The sequence below is a fragment of the Zophobas morio genome, unplaced genomic scaffold, assembly GCF_036711695.1.
Source record: "Zophobas morio isolate AGI-343-1 ecotype UQ-CSIRO unplaced genomic scaffold, CSIRO_AGI_Zmor_V1 ptg000022l, whole genome shotgun sequence".
Classification (NCBI taxonomy): Eukaryota; Metazoa; Arthropoda; class Insecta; order Coleoptera; family Tenebrionidae; genus Zophobas; species Zophobas morio.
The window spans coordinates 6,836,639-6,859,380 of NW_026972127.1; the positions used below are offsets into that span (position 1 = coordinate 6,836,639).

General features: G+C 30.7%; 1 protein-coding gene across 1 annotated transcript in view; it reads left to right on the forward strand.

Annotated features, from left to right (window-relative positions):
• Positions 1-22,742, forward strand: part of LOC135133474 (nuclear migration protein nudC) — a 119,875-nt gene that overhangs the window by 92,672 nt on the left and 4,461 nt on the right. The window contains exon 4 of the mRNA XM_064061896.1: positions 20,847-21,041. Coding sequence (XP_063917966.1) covers positions 20,847-21,041 — 195 coding nt within the window. The remainder of the gene's footprint in view (positions 1-20,846; positions 21,042-22,742) is intronic.

Genomic DNA, 22,742 nt, shown 5'->3' on the forward strand with positions numbered 1-22,742 from the left:
TTTTTTTAATTTTTTTGGATTTACAATGTTACGGTTTCTCTTTTTCGTTTCCTCAATGTTTCGATCATTTTCTTACTCGATTGTTCAATTTTAGGGTTCTAAATTTTTGTTTTTTCACTTTTTTCTTCTTTTTTTCGATTTTTTGTTGTTTCTCCATTTTTCATTTCATCAATTTCTTGATTATACACTTTTTTATGTTTCAATTTTTATATATAATTTTTCGTTTCAAAAATTTTTGGGTTTGAATTTTTTCGTTTTTTCACTTTTATCTTAAATTTTTCAACCATTTATTTCCCGATTTATCTATTTTTCGATTAAAGTTTTGTGGCTTTTTCAATTTTTAGATATAATTTTTTATTTCGTCAAATTTTCGATTTTTTCTCGCTTTTTATAATTCTTGGTTTTTCAATTTTAGGGTTTCTCTTTTTCGTTTCTTCAATGTTTCGATCATTTTGTTACTCGATTGTTTAATTTTAAGTTTCTTAAATTTTTCGTTTTTTCACTTTTTTCTTCTATTTTTTGATTACTTTGTTTCTCTTTTTATCAATTTTTCGTTTAATCAATTTTAGATTTTTGTTTCTCGGTTTTTTCAATTTTTAGGTCAAATGTGGATTTTGCAATTATGGAGCGGAGCCTAATTACAGAATTATGGGGCGGAGTCTAATTGCAAAATCGACATTTCCTAATACAAATTTTCCGTTTTTAAACATGTTTTAAGTTTCATGTTGTGAAAAGAAGTCTACACATATTGGAACAAAAAGGCAAAATGTAAGCCCGCCTACCCGCCGTATCTCAATTGTGATCATTTTTTTTTATTCGCCGAGTACCACGGGGGCGGAGCTTAACTGCCAAATACTTATTTCTTTACAAGAAATTAAAAACATATTTTTGAGTACCGTGTTGTTCAAAGAATACTATGTATATTAAGAAAAAAATTCAAAATATAAACCCCGCCCACCCACCCCGTAGGCCACATTTTCGCAAAAAAAAATTAAAATTGTACAAGATAAAATGTGCAAAAACAAATTTCATATTTTTTAACAAGTTAGTTTTTTCTATATTTATATGAAGATGGCAACCCTTATATACAAAAATCACGAAGACCAATTTTTTCATGTTGAAAATTTTGGTTAATTTAGTCATTCACACAACACTGGTAGTACTGATATAAACTTGTGGATAGTTGAAAACACTAAAATTAAGAAGCGGCAAAATATTTGTTTCATAGTACTAGCTTGAAGAAAAATGTGCGGCTCATTTAGCCGAGGCATAGCCACCGTGATTGCGTCGATTTTGAATTTTTGAAGCATTTTCGTCCACTTTTTTCTGAAATTATACTAACTTGGATCTTCAAGCTTGAAAATTCTATAATTCGTTTTCAAATATCTTACCAGTTTTTAAAATACAAACTTTGGTTCGATTGCTTCTAGTCGCTCAGTTTTGTAAAAATCCGAACACCTTGAAAGGACTAAAACGAATTATAACGAAGCTAAAATATATATACAGGGTGATAAGTTTTTATTGTCGCACTATTAGAACCTCGGAAACGACACAAAGGTGGGTAAATTAGAAAAACGTCGTGTCGTTACATTTTGAATAAATTAAAAATAAATTTATAACAGAAATGAATTTGAAATATCCATTGGGCGATTTTGAAAAAATGGTGGCAGTTTTCGAAAAAAATTGGACCAAAAATGTAGCATAACTGATCAACTTGTTATCAAAAGTGGCTTTTAGCGCAGACCGATTTCTTAATTAATAGTGGAACCTCTGCATCCGGACACAAGGAATGTTATCAACACAAAATTTGAATACCGAAGAAATCGAAAAAAAGTTTTATAAAAAGTTAACTGTGTTAAGAAATTAAAACGTTTATTCATTCCGTTACACAATTATGTAAAATATTGGATGTTATATGTACCAGCGTTACCTTTATTGAGGTTGCCAATAGAAGAATGAATAATTCATTGATTAAATTGTGTCAGGTGTTTTTGGTATGGAATAATACGAGAATATTTTGATTTCGAGTTGACTGGGATTAACGTACCAATTTAAATGGCAACAACGTACAATAGCGCCATGACATTTAAATCATATTCAATACCATTAATGATTCCGATTTTAACGCACTTTGCTCTCAAAACACACACACGATTTTTTCTATGACTGCGACATTCGTTGATTTTTCGATACACCACGAAAGAAACCTGTTCCACAAATCTTAATTTGATCTTGAAAAAAATATAATAAAAGTGAACAAGTGTCGATTTTATTAATTTTTGCGTGATTTATTTGACAGCTGCAGTAAATTATCGACTGTCTTTAGGAAGTCGCAGATGAAGTTTCTGTCACAAGTGTAAATTTATTACCAGAAAAATCAAGACTTAAATGTCAGGTTCTTTTCGTACGCAGTTGTTCTACAAGTATATCAAATGTTACTACGTTACCGAACATAAACGTCTGAAAAGAATGTGCCAAAAATTGCCGTTGTAAATTATCTAGACTAATTTATATATAGTAGCCGCATTAATAAAAAACAGATCAAACCGAACTTAATTTAAACACTCTATTAGTAAGTTGTTAACAGTAGTATGTAAAAAATGGACCAAGGTATTCATATAAATAACCCAGAATGGATTTTTTAATTGCATTCTCAACACACAAATTTTGTTGGAATTCTATGAAAACGAAATTCGCACTTAATTGTATATTTTGCAAAGACATTTCTCACAAGAATAAAGTTCAATGTTGCGTAAACATTATGCTTACTTATTAGTAACGACATAAAACACTTCAGTTAATTATGTTTAATTACAGCTTTACATAATATAACAATATGTGTACCGAAAATAATTATTATTGGCCCTCGGGCGTTAAAACAAAAAGCAGTCCTTAATAAAGATTAATTTCCTTGCTCCACAAAAAAAAGTAGGCCCTGCTGTAACCTTTCTAAGGTCACTAAATTAAATAAAAAGGAGCATGTAATATGTGACAGAACAACCATATTTCATCGACTTAGCACCAACCAATTAAAACTCTGCCCACGTTATCTAATATAGATAAGCCGACTCAAATTTGTCATAATTAATCTAAGCGAAAAATTGTGTGTTTTCATGCTAATTACGATTTTCAATTTCCTGTTTTACCGGAAGCACTGACGCACCTTCTACATTTTTAATCAAATTGAATTAAGTCGAAATAGTTGATTCTAAACTACAATTAACCTTCAATCATGTGGAATATTTTTAAATAAAAGTAAAATATTCGTGGATGTTGGTATGTGACGAATTGTGATCTTTTCTATTCGTTTGAATAAAATGTGTAATAAAATACAAAGTTATTTTAACGAAAGGTGGTGAAAAGGTTAACTAACTTCGTCTCAGCCAACCGCTGCTTATTAACAATATGAATATTTAAATAAAACAAACAAAATTTGCTTCCTGGTTTGGTCCCGTGAAGTCGTTTCGGTTTAAGGGGCGGCTTATTGTACTAAATTAGGATAATCGTAACGTAGGATTAAAATGCGACCTTAAGCAAGCGTTATACATAATGACTTTAAATATTATTCATGGAACATGTTGGACTAACTGTCATTTACCTGTCATTTAGTAGAAGGTTGTGAATCAAAATAATTGCAAACCGGGTGTGTTAGACGGTTATTAATGGCACAATCACGAATACTAATGGAAAAATGCTATTTAATCGATATAATTTAGCCTAATGGGAGCAAAATTGGGTTAAAAATTACTGTTTTGATTGCATGTCAGGCCAACAATTGCGATTTGAGTGGCGTGAAAGAACAAATTCAGAGCGGAGTTGCGTTTAGATAATTCAGAATTGTTAGAAGTCAACAGTACGGATTTGTTTGCGTTATTTTTTTACGGATTAATTGCAGCGCAGAGTAATGCAACTTTTTTGTAATTTAACCCACTTTTTGTGTTTTATTTATAGCTTTTCAGATCACAATAGTGAGAAACTTGTCTAATTCATTACAAAATTTGTGTTTCTTGCTTTGAAGAGGTGTTTTATCTCGCGTAAATCATTGTTTTTTACTTTTTTGGAAAATTTGTGTAGGATTGTGGGACTTGGCCGTCAGGACAGAAATGTGCTCACCTCTAGACGCGAGAGCGTTCATTAATTATTTTTGTTTTCCCACATTAGTATGAAACTTGTTTGGAAAACTAACAGTACACATTAAAATTTTGACATGCCTAATAATTCAATTTTTCGATTTGAATTTTTTCGTTTTTTCATTGTTTTTTCGATTTTTCGGTTTGCAGTTTTCGAGTTTCTAATTTTCTAATTTTTCATTACATTTTTTTCTTTTGAAATTCATAACTTCTCGATTTTTCAGTTTTTAGATATAATTTTTCGTTTCTTTAATGTTTCGATCTTTTTGTTCCTTGATTCTTCAATTTCTCGATTTTTTCTTGTTTCTCCATTTTTCATTTCTTCAATGTTCGGTCTTTATGTTTCTCGATTTTTCGGTTTATCATTTCTTCAATTTTTCGATTAAAGTTTTGTGGGTTTTTTTTTTTCAATTTTTAGATATAGTTTTTTGTTTTCTCAATTTTTACGTTTTTTTGTTTCCCGCTTTTTTTAATTTTTCAGTTAACCTTTTTTTCACTTTTAAAATTCGTAATTTCTCGAGTCTTCAATTTTTTTATTTTTTTTTGTCATTTTATCAATTTTTCGTTTCTTCATATTTTGAATTGCAATGTTCTAATTTTTTGTTTCTTCAATTTCCAATCTCTGTTTCTCGGCTCTTTCAATTTTCAGGTCAAATTTTTCGTTTTCACTTTTTCCATGAGATTTTTGTGGTTGTTTCAATTTTACGATTTTTTCAGTTTTTCGGATCTTAATTTTCAAATTTTTCACTTTACCTTTTTTTTTACTTTTGAAATACGTAATTTCTCGAATTTTAGATATAGTTTTTCGTATCTTCAATATCTCTTTCATTTCTTCAATTTTTTGATTCGAATTTTTTCGTTTCTTCAATCTTCCGTCTTTATGTTTCTCGATTTTCCAGTTTATTGTTTCTTCATATCTGGAACTCCGATGATTTAATTTTTTTGATTTTTTTCAATTTTTGGATTTGATTTTTTTTCGTGTACTTCTTCAATTTTACGATTTCTCAGTTTTTCAGTTTTTATTTTTCAAATTTTTCACTTAACCTTTTTTTACTTTTGAAATCCGTAATTTCTCGATTTTTAGATATAATTTTTCGTTTCTTCAATGTTTCTTTCCTTTTGCTTCCGGATTCTTCAATTTTACGTTTTTTCTATTCTCCCATTTTTTGTTGTTTCTCGATCTTTCCGTTCTTCAATTTTTCGATTTTACTTTTTTTTTTTTTGCAATTTTCAGGTTAATTTTTGTTTCTTCAATTTTCCGACTTGAATTTTTTCGTTTCTTCAATCTTCCGTCGTTATATTTTCCAATGTATCGTTTCTTCATTTTTCGAATTGGTTGAAATGTTTGATCTCTTCAATTTTCGATCTGTTTTTCGGTTCTTTCAATTTTTGGGTTAAATTTTTCGTTTCTTCAATTTTTCCATGAGGTATAATTTATCGTTTTTTTAATTTTTCGATTTTAGGATTTCTCAGTTTTTCGGTTTTTAATTTTCTAATTTTTCACTAAACCTTTTTTCTACTTCTGAAATTCGTAATTTCTCGATTTTTAGATATAATTTTTCGTTTCTTCTGTTTTTGGATTTTTCTTGTTTCTCGATTTTTCAGTTCTTCAATTTTTCGGTTTTCTTTTTTTTATTTTTCGATTTTCAGGTATAATTTTTTGTTTCTTCAATTTTTCGCCTTGAATTTCTTCGTTTCTTCAATCTTCCGTCTTTATGTTTCTCGATTTTCTATTTTATCATTTCTTCATTTTTGGAATTACGATGTTTTAATTTTTGGTTTCTTCAATTTTCGATCTTTGTTTGTTGGCTCTGCGTTTTTAGGTCAAATTTTTTCGATGAGAATTTTGTGGTTTTTGATTTTCTAATTTCTCAATTGACCTTTTTTCACCTCGTGATTTTTCGATTTTCAGATGTAATTTTTCGTTTCTTCAATTTTCTCATCTATTTGTTTCTCGATTCTTCAATTTTTCGATTATTTTGTTTCACATTTTGTCAATTTTTCGTTTCTTCAATCTCCTGTCTTTATGTTCTCGATTTTCCAATTTATCATTTCTTCATTTTTTAAATTGCGATATTTTAATTTTTTGTTTCTTCAAATTTCGATCTTTGTTTCTCGATTTTTTTCAATTTTAGGGTGAAATTTTTTGTTTCTTCAATTTTCCGCTTTGGATTTGTTCGTTTCTTCAATCTTCCGTCTTTGTGTTTCTCGATTTTCAAATTTATCATTTCTTCATTTTTGGAATTGCGAGGTTTTAATTTTTGGTTTCTTCAATTTTCGATCTTTGTTTCTTGGATCTTTGAGTTTTTAGGTCAAATTTTTCGATGAGAATTTTGTGGTTTTTAATTTTCTAATTTCTCAGTTGACCTTTTTTCACCTTTGAAATTCTTGATTTCTCGATTTTCAGATGTAATTTTTCGTTTCTTCAATGTTCTCATCTATTTGTTTCTTGATTCTTAAATTTTTCGATTATTTTGTATCACATTTTGTCAATTTTTCGTTTCTTCAATGTTCTGTTGCATTTTTGTATGTGTATTTTTTTTCAATTTTTAGATATAATCTTTTATTTCTTCTATTTTTCGATTTTATTGTTGCTCGTTTTTTTCCCGATCTGTTTCTGCTTTTTCAATTTTTAAGTCAAATTTTTCGTTTTTTCAATTTTACGGTTTCTCAGTTTTTCGGTTTTTAATTTTCCAATTTTTCAGTTAACCTGTTTCTCACTTTTGAAATTCGTAATTGCTCGATTTTTAGATACAATTTTTCGTTTCTTCAATGTTTTTTTCTTTGTGTTTCCCGATTCTTCAATTTTACATTTCATCTATTTTTTCGATTTTTCTTGTTTCTCCATTTTTCAGTTCTTCAATTTTTCGATTTTCAGGTATAATTTTTTGTTTCTTCAATTTTACGCCTTGAATTTTTTCATTTCTTCAATCTTCCGTCTTTATGTTTTTCGATTTTCCAATTTATCATTTCTTCATTTTTGGAATCGCGATGTTTTAAATTTTGGTTTCTTCAATTTTCGATTTTTGTTTTTTGGCTCTTGAGTTTTGGGTCAAATTTTTCGATGAGAATTTTGTGGTTTTTAATTTTCTAATTTCTTAATTGAAATTCGTGATTTCTCGATTCTTCAAATTTTCGATTTGAATTTTATTTTTTCACTCTTTCTTAAATTTTTCGATTATTTTGTTTCACATTTTGTCAATTTTTCGTTTCTTCAATCTTCTGTCTTTATGTTTCTCGAGTTTCCATTTTATCATTTCATCAATTTTTGAATTACGATATTTTAATTTTTTGTTTGTTCAAATTTCGATCTTTGTTTCTCGATTTTTTCAATTTTAGGGTCAAATTGTTAGTTTCTTAAATTTTTCGATAAAAGTTGTGTTTTTTTTTTCAATTTTTAGATATAATCTTTTATTTCTTCAATTTTTCGATTTTATTGTTTCGTTTTTTTTTATTTTTGTTTTCCGATTTTATGATTTCTCAGTTTTTCGGTTTTAATTTTCTAATTTTTCAATAAACTTTTTTCCGAGCTGTTTCTGTTTTTTCAATTTTTAACTCAAATTTTTCGTTTCTTCAATTTTTCGATTAGATTGTTTTTTTTTTATTTTTCAATTTTCAGGTATACTTAATTTTTTGTTTCTTCAATTTTCCGCTTTGAACTTGTTCGTTTCTTCAATCTTCCGTCTTTATGTTTCTCGATTTTCAAATTTATCATTTCTTCATTTTTGGAATTGCGAGGTTTTAATTTTTGGTTTCTTCAATTTTCGATCTTTGTTTCTTGGATCTTTGAGTTTTTAGGTCAAATTTTTCCATGAAAATTTTGTGGTTTTTAATTTTCTAATTTCTCAGTTGACCTTTTTTCACCTTTGAAATTCTTGATGTCTCGATTTTCAGATGTAATTTTTCGTTTCTTCAATGTTCTCATCTATTTGTTTCTTGATTCTTCAATTTTTCGATTATTTTGTTTCACATTTTGTCAATTTTTCGTTTCTTCAATCCTCTGTTGTATTTTTGTGTGTGTATTTTTTTTCAATTTTTAGATATCTTTTATTTCTTCAATTTTTCGATTTTATTGTTTCTCGTTTTTTTTTCCGATCTGTTTCTGTTCTTTCAATTTGTAAGTCAAATTTTTCGTTTCTTTAATTTTTCGATTGGAGTTTGTTTTTGTTTTTCAATTTTTGATATAATTTTTTATTTCTTCAATTTTTTAGTTGTTTTGTTTCCCACTTTTTTAATTTTTTGCTTTCAATCTTACGATTTCTCAGTTTTTCGGTTTTTAATTTTTCAATTTATCAGTTAACCTGTTTTTCACTTTTGAAATTCGTAATTTCTCGATTCTTCAATTTCACGTTTCTTCAATTTTTCGATTTTTTTTCTCGTTTTTTTATTTTTTGTTTCTCAATTTTACCATTTCATAGTTTTTCGGTTTTTATTTTCTAATTTTTCAGTTAACCTTTTTTATTTTGAAATTCGTTCATAGTTTCTCTATTTTTATATATAATTTTTCGTTTCTTTAATCGTCCATCTTTTTATGCTTCTCGATTTTCCAGTTTATCCTTTCTTCATTTTCTGAATTGCGATGTTTTGATTTCTCGTTTCTTTAATTTTTCGATTTTAATGTTTCCCCCTTTTTTAATTTTTCGAAAAACTTTTTTCCTTTTTATAATTCGTAGTTTCTCGATTTTTAAATATAATTTTTTGTTTCTTCATTTTTTCTATTTTTTCTTGTCTCTCGATTTTTCATGTCTTCAATTTTTCAATAATATTTTTTTTTTCAATTTTCGAATACAATTTTTCGTTTCTTCAACCTTCCGTCTTTATGTTTCTCGATTTTCTAATTTATCTTTTCTCCAAGAGTCTGAAAAGTCGGAAAATGAAAATTGTACGAAAAATTAAAAAATTTGAGAAGCCAGAAATGAAAAATTATGATCCCGAAGCATTGAAAAATCGAAAATTTGAAAAATTAAAAAAAACAACGAAAAGGTGTGATAACAAAATTCGTCGAAAGTAAATATTTTTTGAGTCACCCTGTATGATAAGTAATTCTAAAAACTATGAGTGTATTGATAAACTGATAAAATACAGTCACAAAATTTGGCACATTTCAAAGAGAATTTATTAGACTAAATTTTGAGATGACATCAATTTTCATAAAACATGGCCGACAGACGGACAGATGGACGGAAACGGGAGACCCATTTCTTGAAATGAAACAACTGCTTCTAGCATGCTGTTTTTCACAAAAATTCGAAAAATTTCAGGAATGTGTGAGTTATCCAAACGAAGAAAGAGATAAATCAATCGTCCCTCATAAAATTTTCTACCGTAACCAAATCCATTTTTCCTCCATTACTAGTTCCACTTTGCAAAGTCGACATTTAATCCTATTTCCAAGTAAAGTCACATATCTCCTTGAATCCAATTAGTTTTTTATGATAAAATTAAGCAGCGACGTCGTAAATGGATGCTAATCTCCGGAAGCAAGTTAATCTTGAACTAATTAGCGAACAAGCAATTTCGTGTCGAAACGAGAGAACAGATCAATTAAATCGTATCAAATGGAAAAAATAGATCGGAAGGGTCGCATACTCCAGATAAGGCGCAAATTCAATTAGCAACCTTGCTGCCACTAAATCTAACAAATTAACACCACAATTAATGAACCGACCTCACGTCTTGAGGTGAGGTGAATGCATATCAGCGTATCTCACTTAATCGCCAAATGTGACATTCGGCTCGTTTCGGTAGGATTAATTGACGTACATCGGTAATTGCACTGATTTGCATAATTCGGACAGAGGTCGCCGTATATCTGACAACCGCATCCGAAAATTTAATTGATAGCAATATTATACTGGTGCCTTCGGCCATATGGTACATGGGAACAAGTGTGGGCAAAAATATCTAGCAAAATTGATCTATGAATAATAAAACAATGAAGGAAGTCGTTGAAGTAAAAGCGGTAGAGAGATAGTCCAGAACAGACCCTTGAGGTATCCCTTTTAATTCAATTTTTCAATTCTTCGATTTTTCAGTTTTACAATGTTTGCAATTTATCTATTTATCAATTTTGCAATTTTTTAAGTAATACGTTTTAGAATTTTCAATTTTTCAAATTTTGAATTTTACAATCACCTATCAAATTTTTCTTTTCTTGATTTTTCAATTTCTCGATTTAGAATTTTTCAATTTTTCGATTTTAAAATTACGAGATTTTGTATTTTTTCAATTTTTCGATTCCTTTATTCATTTTTAGTTTTTCCAGTTTTTGAATCTTCCGATATTACAATTATCCGACTTTTCATTTATTTAATTTCTTGGATTTCTTAATTTATAATTTCCTAATTTTGCTATTTTCTGATTTAACATTTACCCAATTTTTAATTTTCTCGATATTAAAATTTCTGTTTCACAAAGTCTTCGATTTTTCAATTTTGCAACTTTTCGATATTTCAGTTTCGTATATTTTCGATTTTCAGTTAGTAATTTGTCAGTTTTTCGATTTTTCAATTTTAGAATTTTGTATTTTTTTGAAAAACCAAAAATTCGAAAACTTAAATATTGTACAATTGGAATTCAAAGAAGTGAAAAAAACGATACATTGGAAAACTGAGAAACAAATGAAGAAATGGAAAATACCTAAAAATTTAAAATTCGAAAAACTCTGAAATCAAAAATTGACGAAATGTAAAACTGAAAAATCTAGAAAGAACAAAGGATTGAAAAATTGCACATCAAGAAATTACGATTATAAAAGGTGAAAAGAAGGTAACTGAAAAATTTGAAAAAGCGACAAACAAAAAAAATATCGAATAATTGAAGAAATAAAAAATTATATCTAAAAATTGAAAAAACCGAGAAACAAAGATCTAAAATTGAAGAAACAAGAAATTAAAACATCCTAATTCAAAAAATCAATAAACGAAAAATTGATAAAACGAGAAATAAAGTAAAGAAAAGAAAGAAAAGTGTGAAAAAACGAAAAAATTCAAATCGACAGATGAAACGGAAAATCATGTTTGAAAATTAAAAAAAAATCAAAATCGAAAAACTGAAGAAATGAAAAATCGAGAAACAAGAGAATATAAAAAAATTGAAGAAACGTATAAAACTGAACAATCGAGAAACAAAAGGATCGAAGCATTGAAGACACAAAACATTATACTCTATCTAAAAATCTAAAAAGTAGGGATTTCAAAAGTGAAAAAAGGTTTATTGAAAAATTAGAAAATTAAAAACCGAAAAATTGAGATATGGCACAATTGAAAAAAGAAACATAAAAAAAGCAAGAAACAAAACAAACGAAAAATTGAAGAAACGAAAAATTTGACTAACAAATTTAAAGAACCGAGAAACAAAGATCGAAAATTGAAGAAATGCAAAATTAAAACATCGCAATTCAAAAAATGAAGAAACGATAAATTGGAAAATCGAGAAACATAGACATAAGACGGAAGAAACGAAAAATTATATCTGAAAATTGAAAAATAAAAGGAAGGTGAAATTGAAAAGTCCAAGAAATGAAAAATCGAGAAACAAGAAAAAATAAAAATGAAGAAACATAAAATTGAACAATTGAGAAACAAAAAGCTCGAAACATTAAAGAAACGAAAAGTTATATCTTAAAATTGAGAAACTATGTAATTTCGAAACTAAAAAAAGGTCAATTGAAAATTTAGAAAATTAAAAACCGAAAAACAAATCTTGATGTGATGATTCTGAATATACAATGTTTATCGTACCGGATATTTGGAAATATTGGGTTGGAAAGTATTTTTTTTTCAATCTACGAAATTTCCACAAACCATTTTGCTCGAGTCGGGAAAAAAGCTACGAGTTTTCAAAGAATTTGGGCCTAATTTTTTTTTATACCCTAAAAATTGCCACATTTCATACGGCGATTCTGGAAAAATAGCAGCTTTTAGAAGAAATGAGGCCAAAAATAATTTATGGAGCTCGAAAATTTCATATTGAAAAATTGAGCTTTTGAAAAAATGGCCAAAAAATACACAAAAATTTCTGGTATCTTAGATCTCGATGTGCTGATTCTAAAAATATACAGTCTTATGGTACCTGAACAAGATTTTGGAAATATAGGGATTGAAAGTCGATTAAAAAAAAGATCCAAAAAAGTGCCTGATTCATAGGGCGATTCTGGAAAAACGTACGAGTTTTCGACGACATGAGGGCGAAAATAAATTCTGGAAGTCGGAATTTACAATAAAATCTCTTTAGGTAATTTTCGAAATGAAGTTTTTGAAAAAGTACAAAAAGGGAGATAAATATTGATGTGATGATTCCGAAAATATACAATGTTTATGGTACCGGACCAATATTTAGAAATATTCGATTTCAGTGAAATTTTTTTCAAAAATACAAAAAAATGCCATAATCTACTGGGCGATTCCGGAAAAATTTATAGGAGTTTTCGCAGAAATGAGGCCGAAAATAAATTATCGAGGGTGAAACCTGCAACAGAATATTTTTAGGTAATTCTCGTGGTGCAAAAAAAGGCTTAAATTTTCATTGAAACATTGTAAAATTGAGCTTTTGAAAAAGTGCCCGAAAAATTCATAAAAAATTCCAGGACATAGATTTTCACGTGATGATTCTAAAAATATACAATGTTTATGGTACCGCAGCAATATTCGGATTTGAAAACCGATTTTTTTTTTAAATCTAAAAAATTGCCAAAATCCATTGGGCGATTCTGGAACAACGGTAGGAGTTTCCGAAGAAATGAAGCCGAAAACAAATTCTGGACGTCGGAATCTGCAAAAAATCTCTTCAGGTAATTTTCGATTGGTGATCAAAAAAGGATAAAATTTTCATAATGGTATTGAAACATTGGAAAAGTAAGTTTTTGACAAAGTGTTTATTGTACCAGAGCAATAAGAAGTATTGTCGTGACCCCTAGGACATGAAAAATAAGCTCCCTCATTTCCGTCTAGCTGTCTGTCTGTGTCAATTTTCATTACACGGATAATCTCCAAAACTACCGGACCGATTGTTTAGACGCTAACCAAAATTTGTCGAACCATCCCCATCAACAATTTGATGACGTCATTTTTGCGTAGTAAATAGTATTTAAATGTTATAAAATAACATACTCTTGTATTTGTGGTTTATGATTCTGCTTTACGTTTTTATCCTAGATTTACCGCCTTTCTTAAAAAAAAAATACGTTTCAATGCTAAAAGGATCCTCCACCATTCGCCTCGACATGATTTCAATTTATCAAATGTATGTCGTTGACAAAATGACCTCAATTTTTGTGAACATCTCACAGTCAATGAATTTAGTCTAAAGTGAGTGGAATGTCACAGAACATTAATTCTAATATCCGTTCTAAAACAATAGACGGTCAAATGGCAAACTTGTGTCCTACAGTTACGTCATGGTCTTCTTAAAAAAGCGTTTTTCAGATCTACCTCCATAATCAATTTTATGAGCTCGCAGATTTCGTTATAATTTATTTTGAGTGCCTAGGACGTCTGTAATTGCGATCTTTCAGTCGTCTTTCAGCTTGCCGGTTCTAAAAACGACACTTTGAAGAATGCCGACAACAGCTTATTTGAAACCGGTAATTCGACCTTCTTTAAAACCCCCGATTTAATTAAAATGAACCACTTTTTGAACAGAATTACAAAAAGTTGAAAAAATTTAATATAAGTGAAACATTTCCGTACTTTCTAATGAAAATAATGGTGCAGTAGTCTAAAATCTGGTCTTACTAATTTTACCAGTCCAGCTCCCCTAGAACCAAAACCGATCAACATAAAGCACCCGGCGTTATCCTTGTCATTTAAATCCAACTTCACCAGATTGTAATGAACCAAACAAGAAATAAATAACAATAACTCCTCCAGCCTACGTCCCTGCTCCCCACACCTCATTTCGCCAAACCCCCGTCGGTCATCGTCCTTGACAGTTCGTTCTTGGGGTTGGGTGCTCAAGCGCGTACGTTATTAATAACCACTGGATCTTGGTCCGGTGCTGAAGAAATGATCCGGGCGACCTTTACGAACAATTATTAGACCGCGACTACGTCAGCCGTTGCGCAAAAGGGATACGGACTTAAATTGCTATGAATTCCATGGGAGTGTTGCGAAAGGCACAAATGCTGACCTACACTGGTCTTATCTCCAAAGGCTTTTGAACGTCTAATTACGGCCGTTTTACATCTTCCGAAACGAAAAAAGCGCGTCGTGCCGTTGTTGCGACAATCCGAACCGCTTTGGCTTTTTTCGGATGCCGTTGCCGGCTTGCGACAGACTCGGCACTCGACGGCTGCGCCAATTATGCAAATCGGGACAATTTTGTGGATGGATGGCGATTAATCTTGCCGAAACGAGCGGAATGTCGCAGTCGCAGGGGGCCCACCTGGTTGCTTTTTTGGGAAATGCTGCGTAGTGAGTGCTTCCTGCTTCGCGAAAATGCTCCTAATTTATTTTTTTCGGACAATTAAACAGTCATAAAAAATATTTCTTTGGATATTCGACTTTATAATTTAAATTTTGTGCTTAATACTTGGGTACTTATAGATATATACCTGTGTTTTAGAGAAAAAAATTGGTCGAAGGTTATTTCGACAGAATTCGCCTCGCTCCTGAAGTACAGCCCAACAAATCCGGTTTCTTTCTTAAATTTTTCGATTTTTCAGCTCTTAGACTTTTTAATTTTTCATCTTTTGTTTCTTCAGTTTTTCAATTTACAAGTTTTCAGGTTTTTTCAATTTTTCGTGTCTACAATTTTTCGATTTGCGATTTTTCAATTTTTCATTTTTCTTATTTCTTAAATTTTTAGATTTTCAATGGAGTATGGCAATTTATGGAATTTCGGAAGAAATTTGCTTTGAAATCAAATATTTCCGAATATTGTTTCGATACCGTAAACATTGTATATTTTTAGAATCATCACGTCGAGATCTATCTGCCATAATTTTTTTTGAATTTTTTGGACACTCAACTCAAATTTTCACTATTTCGGTGCTTTTATGAAAAGTTTAACCTTTTTGTAAGCACGTTCGTAAATTCCTCAAAGAGACTTTTTGTAGTTTTCGCCCTCTAGAATGTAATTTAGGCTTCATTTCTGCGAAAACTCGTACCATTTTTCCAGAATCGACCAAATTGGGTTGTAGAAATTTTGTAGATTTAAAACAAAATTTATTTTCAAACCGAATACTATTTCCAAATATTGCTCCGGTACCATAAACGTTGTATGGTATTAGAATCATCACGTCAAGATCCACCTTGACTGCCCCATTTCTTCGAAAACTCTTTTGAAAAAATTTACTTTGCTATGGAATATTACCAAACATTGTTATGGTACCATAAACATTTTCAGAATTATTACCTCAAGATCTATCTTCCAGAATTTTTTATGAAAAAGTCCATTTTTCAGTTCGAAAATTACATAAACAGATTTTGTTGTAAATTCTGACTTCCAGAATTTATTTGCGTCCTCATTTCGTCGAAAACCCGTATTTTTTTCCAGAATCGTCCTATAAAATCAGGCAATTTTTTTGGATTTTTTTTTAATTGACTTTCAATCCCAATATTTCCAAAATCTTGTTCAGGTACCATAAGACTGTATATTTTTAGAATCAGCACATCGAGATCTAAGATCCCAGAATTTTTTGTGGATTTTTTGGCCATTTTTTTCAAAAGTTCAATTTTTCAATATGAAAATTTCGAGCTCCATAAATTATTTTTGGGCTCATTTCTTCTAAAGGCTGCAATTTTTCCCGAATCGCCCCATGAAATGTGTCAATTTTTAGGGTATTAAAAAATTAGGCCCCATTTCTTTGAAAACTCGTAGCTTTTTTCCAGACTCGACCAAAACGGTTTGTGGAAATTTTATATTATAGACTGAAATTTCGTAGATTGAAAAAAATGACTTTCAAACCCAATGTTTCCAAATATAAATCCGATACGATAAACACTGTAGGTTCAAAATCATCATCATCTACTAGAATTTTTTATGATTTTTTGGTATTCTTTTTCAAAAGCTCAATTTTTCAATATTTTAATACCCTCATGAAAATTTCGACCTTTTTTCGACCACGTTTGATTTTTTTCGTAGGTTTCGCCCCCCAGCTTTATTTTCGGCCTCATTTCTTCCAAAACTCCTACCAGTATTTCCAGAATCGCCCAATGGATTATGGCAATTTTTTGGGTTTAAAAAAGTGGAATTGAACCCCAATATTTCCAAATATTGCTCCGGTACCATAACTATTGTATATTTTTAGAATAAACGCCTCAAAATGTATAACCCAGATTTTTTTATGATTTTTTTGGGCACTTTTTCAACAGCTCGAAAATTACTTGACGAATTTTTTTTGTTAGATATGGCCTTCCAAAATTTATTTTCGGCCTCAATTCGTGGTAAACTCGTATCATTTTTCCAAAATCGCAGTAAGAAATGAGGCAATTTTTTGGATTTTTTTTCTGTACTACTATAAACACAGATTTTTTTGTAGATTTCGCCCTTCAGAATTTATTTTAGGCCTCATTTCTTCGAAAACTCTCGTACCATTTTTCCAGAATCGTCCAATAGATTATGGTAATTTTTTGTATTTTTGAAAAAATTTACATTGATACCGAATATTTTCAATTATTGCAATGGGACCAATGGTATCATAAACATTTTCAGAAACATTACGTCCAGAATTTTTTATGAATTTTTTGTTCACTTTTTCAAAAACTCTTTTTTGCAGTTCGAAAATTACCTAAAAAGATTTTGTTGTAAATTTCGACTTCCAGAATTTATTTTCGGCCGCATTTCGTCGAAAACTGGTACGTTGTTTCCAGAATTGCCCTATGACATCAGGCACTTTTTTGGATTTTTTTTAATTGACTTTCAATCCCAATAGTTCCAAAATCTTACTCCGGTACCATAAACACATATTTTTTTTGTGGATTTTTTGGCCATTTTTTCGAAATCTCAAGTTTTCTATCTGAAAATTTAGACCTTTTTTTTGACCACCTTCAAAAATTTGCCAAACAGATTTTTTTGTTTATTTATTTTTTTAATTGATCCGCCTCAGTTCTTAGAAAACTCGTATTATTTTTCCAAAAAACTTTCGTACCTATTATTACCAAAATCTTGTCCAGGGACCATAAACATTGTATGTATATTTTTAGAATCAGCATGTCGAGATACATATTCCAGAATTTTTTGTTGATTTATGGCAAACTTTTTCAAAAGCTCAATTTTTCAATATAAAAAATCATGAAAACTTTTTTGACCACCTTCGAAAATTACTGAAGGAGATTTTTGTAGATTTCGACCTCCAGAATTTATTTTTGGGCTCATTTCTTCGGAAACCCCTACCATTTTTCCAGAATCGCCGAATGGATTATGGCAATTTTTTGGATTAAAAAAAATTACATTCCAACCGAATATTTCAAAATATTGCTATTGCTCCAGTACCATAAACATTATATTTTTTAGAAATTAACACCTCAAGATCTATCGCTCAGATTCGTTATGAATTTTTTGGGCACTTTTCCAAAATTTCCGTGTTTCAATTCAAAAAGAAACCTAAAGAGATTTTTTTGTAGATTTTGACCCTCGAAACTTTGTTTGCGACCTCAGTACGTTGTAAACTCGTATCATTTTTCCAGAATCGCCCTATGAAATAAGACATTTTTTTTAATTGACTTTCAATCCGAATAGTACCAAAATTTTGCTCCGGTACCATACCACAGAATTTTTTGTGGAATTTTTAGCCACTTTTTCAAAAGCTCAATTTTTCAAGATGAAAATTTTAACCTTTTTTGGCCACGTTCAAAAATTTCCCAAACAGATTTTTTCTAAAGTTCGATGTCCAGAAGTTATTTTTGACCTCATTTTTTCGAAAACGCCTGCTATTTTTCCAGAATCTCTTAATGAAATATGGCAATTTTTAAGGTTTAAAAAAAATCAAATTAAACATCTCTAAATTTTTAGGCAATTATTTCAAAAGCTCAATTTTTCAGTGGTGTGGTTCCCTTTACCAAAAATCTTCACCCACATATTTTCGACCACCTTAGAAAATTACCAAAATAGATTTTTTTGCTCACCCTGTTCGATTTACAGTTCTGACAGTGTCTGTTTCTCACTTTTTTTTAATTATGTAATGTTTCAATTTATTTTCGGCCTCTCGAAAACGCACACTATTTTTCCAGAATCGGCCAGTGAATTATGGTAATTTTTTGGATTAAACAAAAAAAAAACTTTCGTACCGAATATTTCCAAAATCGGGTCCAGATACCATAAACATATATTTTTAGAATCGGAACGTCGAGATACTAAATGCCAGAATTTTTTGTAGACTTTTAGACAACTTTTTCAAAAGCTCAATTTTTCAATATAAAAAAGCATGCGTCGACCCAGGGACGCACGGATGTAGTTTTAACTCTGCGTTGTCAATTTATGTAAATTAAACACGTATACGCGGCGAAGTCATTAATTTTCTCTCAAAAAATAATAAAAAACAAAAATGTGACGTCGGTGTCGGTGTCGGTGTCGAACTCGACATCCTATTCCGGCGCGCGTCGTATACGTCTTCTATAATACGACAAGAAAGGAGTTAAAACTCCAAAAATGATGGAAACTTCAAACTTTTTGACCACCTTCGAAAATTACCGAAAGAGATTTTCTTTGCAAATTTCGACCTACAAGTTCTACCACTTTCCTGATTTTGGCTAATAACTCATTCAAGAGAGGGTGGGTGGGCGGGGCTGGTACCTGCTAAGAGAAAACTGATTTTAGAAAATGACATACCCTCGAAGAAAAGAGAGGGTGGGTCGGCGGGGCTAGTACCTGCTAAGATATGACTGATTTTGGTTAATAACTCATTAGCCAAAATCAGTCATATCTTAGCAGGTACTAGCCCCGCCCACCCGCCCTGTATTTTCTTGGTGGGATCTCATTTGCCAAAGTCAGACTTATCTTAGGAGGTACTAGTTCCGCCCACCCACCCTCTCTTTTCTTAGAGGGTATCTCATTAGCCAAAATCAGTCTTATCTTAGCAGCTACTAGCCCCGCCCACCCACCGTCTCTTTCCTTAGAGGGTATGTCATTTGCCAAAATCCGTTTTATCGTAGCAGGTACTATTAAATTATGGAATTTTTTTGATTAAAAAAAAAATACTTTGAAACCAAAATCTTGCTCCGGTACTATAAGCACTGTATACTGTATATTTTTAGAATTGTTTTTTTAAATCGTCGAGATCTATATCCCAAAAATTTTTGTTGATTTTAAGGCAATTTTTTCAAAAGCTCAATTTTTGAGTACTCCTTCACCGCCCACACGAAAATTTCGACCTATTTTTGACCACCTTCGAAAATTATCTAAAGAGATTTTTTTGTAGAGTTCTAACTTTCACAATTGTTTTTCGCCGTGATTGTAGATATATTTTCCAAACTATCAAATACGATAATAATAACAATTTATTAGAAAAATAAATAAATAAATTTTGACTAAAGAATTCGCTTGTATACTAAATATGTAAAATACGCAAAGGTCGGTCTCCTGTTTCCGTTCATCTGTCCATCTGTCCATCTGTCCGTCGATTCTGTCTGTTGACGATTTTTTTGATTAAGCAATTACTCAAGTTGTCTCAAAAAATTTATGAATTCAGCTGATGACATTAAATGGAATTGTCTCAGAAAAGGTTCACTTAATTTTCTTGAAATTCTGTCAATATAGTACTAACTAGTGTTAAGTGTTGTATATATAACAAAAAAAATATGTAAATGCGGTACTGTTATGCTTGAGAAAGAGAAAATAATTATAAATTTACTGACTGAACTTGATTTTAGACATATTTCTTCTCAAAAAAAAACTTTTACTATTAATTATTATTAATGAGCCATTAAATTTGGATTTTCCACATCTCGATATCTTAGCATGCCTTGCCTATAAAAGAAAGTCTAATAAGATATATTTATACATTGAAAAAACACGGAAAATCCACATCCGCTCACAAAGAAATTATGTAACCGTTTGAGGTAAGTCAGCATTGATCCACCACGTACATGACGAAAAGATTATTTCCCGTGTGTTTTACCACCAGCAAAATACCGACATCGTTGAAAAAATTCAAACTACATATACCTAGATTTATTAGTCTCTGTACACCATCAAAGAAGGCCGGCACGCGTACGCCACCGGTAGCTCTAGGGCGCCTTACGCCCCACACGTGGCAAAACTACTCCAAACAAAAGCAAATACTTAAATACCAGGGTACGACCAAACACAATCGCAATTTACCGCAAACATTGCATCATCGCCCCCATCAAATCGTAAATTAGGTACAGTTGCAACACAGTTTCAATGTCAAAATTCTTCAACAAGGAAGGCAGAGCCACCTCGATCGTGATCCTTCTGCTTTTACCACCGGCAACCGCAACAGGCACTTGACATTCGCAAGAAGACGCTCCATCATCGTTTTCGCCTATAATGAGTTCCTTTGCTGAATCTTAAACTCGATCCGGCTCTCGGCGACTCCGCGAATCGCACAATTATTTCTTGCAAGTCGAAATCGTGGCTCGCGGCATGCACGCAAATTGATTCTTGACCACACAGACGCATTAAAGGTTACCGACACGGCAAAGGCGCATCTTCACAATGACCTACTGCCAGCCTTGACCCGATCACGAAACACCCACCTACCTTATGGGACTAATGGCTGTGGTGCGGTGAATTTAAATGGGTTCTTTGTTGCAGGTGAGGATACCGCTGAAAGTTAATTTTCGGGCCAAACAGAAGGATCTGGTGGTTAATTTGACGAAGAAGCATCTCACGTGTGGGATTAAAGGGCAGCCGCCGATTGTGGATGACGATTTTCCGCATGAGATTAAGCTGGAGGAGTCGACTTGGGTTATTGAAGATGGGCATACTCTCTTATTTAATTTAGAAAAGGTATGTATTACAATTTAAATAAGAGTATGTGGTTTCTATTATTGCATTAATGAATGGAATTTCGACCTAATTTGAAAAATATCTTGAAAATAACACAGACCATTTACTTGTAAATAAACAAAGAAATAGAAAGTAATGAAACTCCGGACATTGAAAAAATGAACATCAAAATCTTCTAAAAATAAAATATTTCGAAACTGATATACATACAATATGTCGTAATTTTTAAAAAGAATCTTCTACCCAAAGGGATGAAATTCATTAAAGCCTACAATTTTAATATCATATTCAAATATACAGGATACTTTATTTAAACGCTATGCACCATACATAGTTACCTTTTTCTAACGGTAACGCCCTATATATTTTTAGAAATCTAGATTCATGATCGTAAAATTGGTCTAATGTTATTTAAACTTTCCTCGTCCTTGAAGTACAGCCCAACACATCCTGTGTCTTTAAAAATTATATACGTATATACTTTTTGTGATAATCTCTATAAATTAAAAAATATGTAGATGAGAGTTCAGAAAAAGTCCCCAACAACCCCCTGCCCCACCCCCATGAACGGTTCGAATACCGCCTATGCCATCAAAATATGATTTCCTAGGGTGAAAACTCAAGACGGACTCATAAACCACCAAGGACAAGAAATTTTATCAAATTTAAATGGCAATTTTTGGTCTGCTTTTGGCTCGATTATTCGATAGATTTTTGGAACGATTTTTTTACCATTGTATTGTTCACTTTTTTTGTTCTACTTGAATTTTTTGTTCAATTTTTTTATATTTTCTTTGTTTTTTTTGTTCGATTTTCGCTTTTTTTTTCAATTTTCTGTTAAGTGCCAGAGTGTCTTATATGTATGATAAAATTTAAATAGAATTTTTGATCTCTTTCGGGCTAGATTTTTTTGTTTTGTTTTTTTTTTCTCAATTTTTGGTTCCTTTTTTTAACTCAATTTTTGTTCGATTTTAATTCCTCGTTTGCTAAGATTCCTTGGCCAATTTTTTTTAATCAAATTTTATCGTTCCAATGTTTTTTGGTATATTTTCTCTCGGTTTATTGTTCAATTTCTTGATTTCTTGGGTCCATTTTTTTTTCTTAACTTTTTTGTTAAATTTTTGCTTTCTTGTATTTTCGCTTTATGTTCTAGTACAAGAGTTTCGTATTTTATAAAATTTAAATGGAAATTTTTGGTCTCTTTTGAGCTCGACCTTTTATTAGGTTTTTTGCTTCGGTTTTTCAAAATTTTTTGTTTGATTGTTTTCTCATTTTTGTGCTTGAATTCTTTGTTCGACTTTTTGCTTTTTGTTCCAATGTTTGCTAATTTTTTTGCTGTGTTTTGTCTTGATTTATTGTTCAATTTGTTGCATGATTTCTTTATTCCATTTTTCTTGCTTGATTTTTTTGGTAATTTTTTTTTATTTTTCTGTTCTAGTACAAGAGTATCGTATTTTATAAAACTTAAATGGGAGTTTTTGGTCTGTTTTGGGTTCGGTCTTTTAAGTTTTTTGATTTGGTTTTTCTAAATTTTTTGTTGCATTTTTTGTAGATTTTTTTACTCAATATTTTGTTCGATTTTTTGCTTTGTTTTTGCATTTCTTGCTCAATTTTTTTTTCTCGACCTATATGTATGGATTTACCCGATTTTTTCCAATTTTTTCTTAATGTTTTTGTTAGATTTTTTTTCTCTTTTTGATC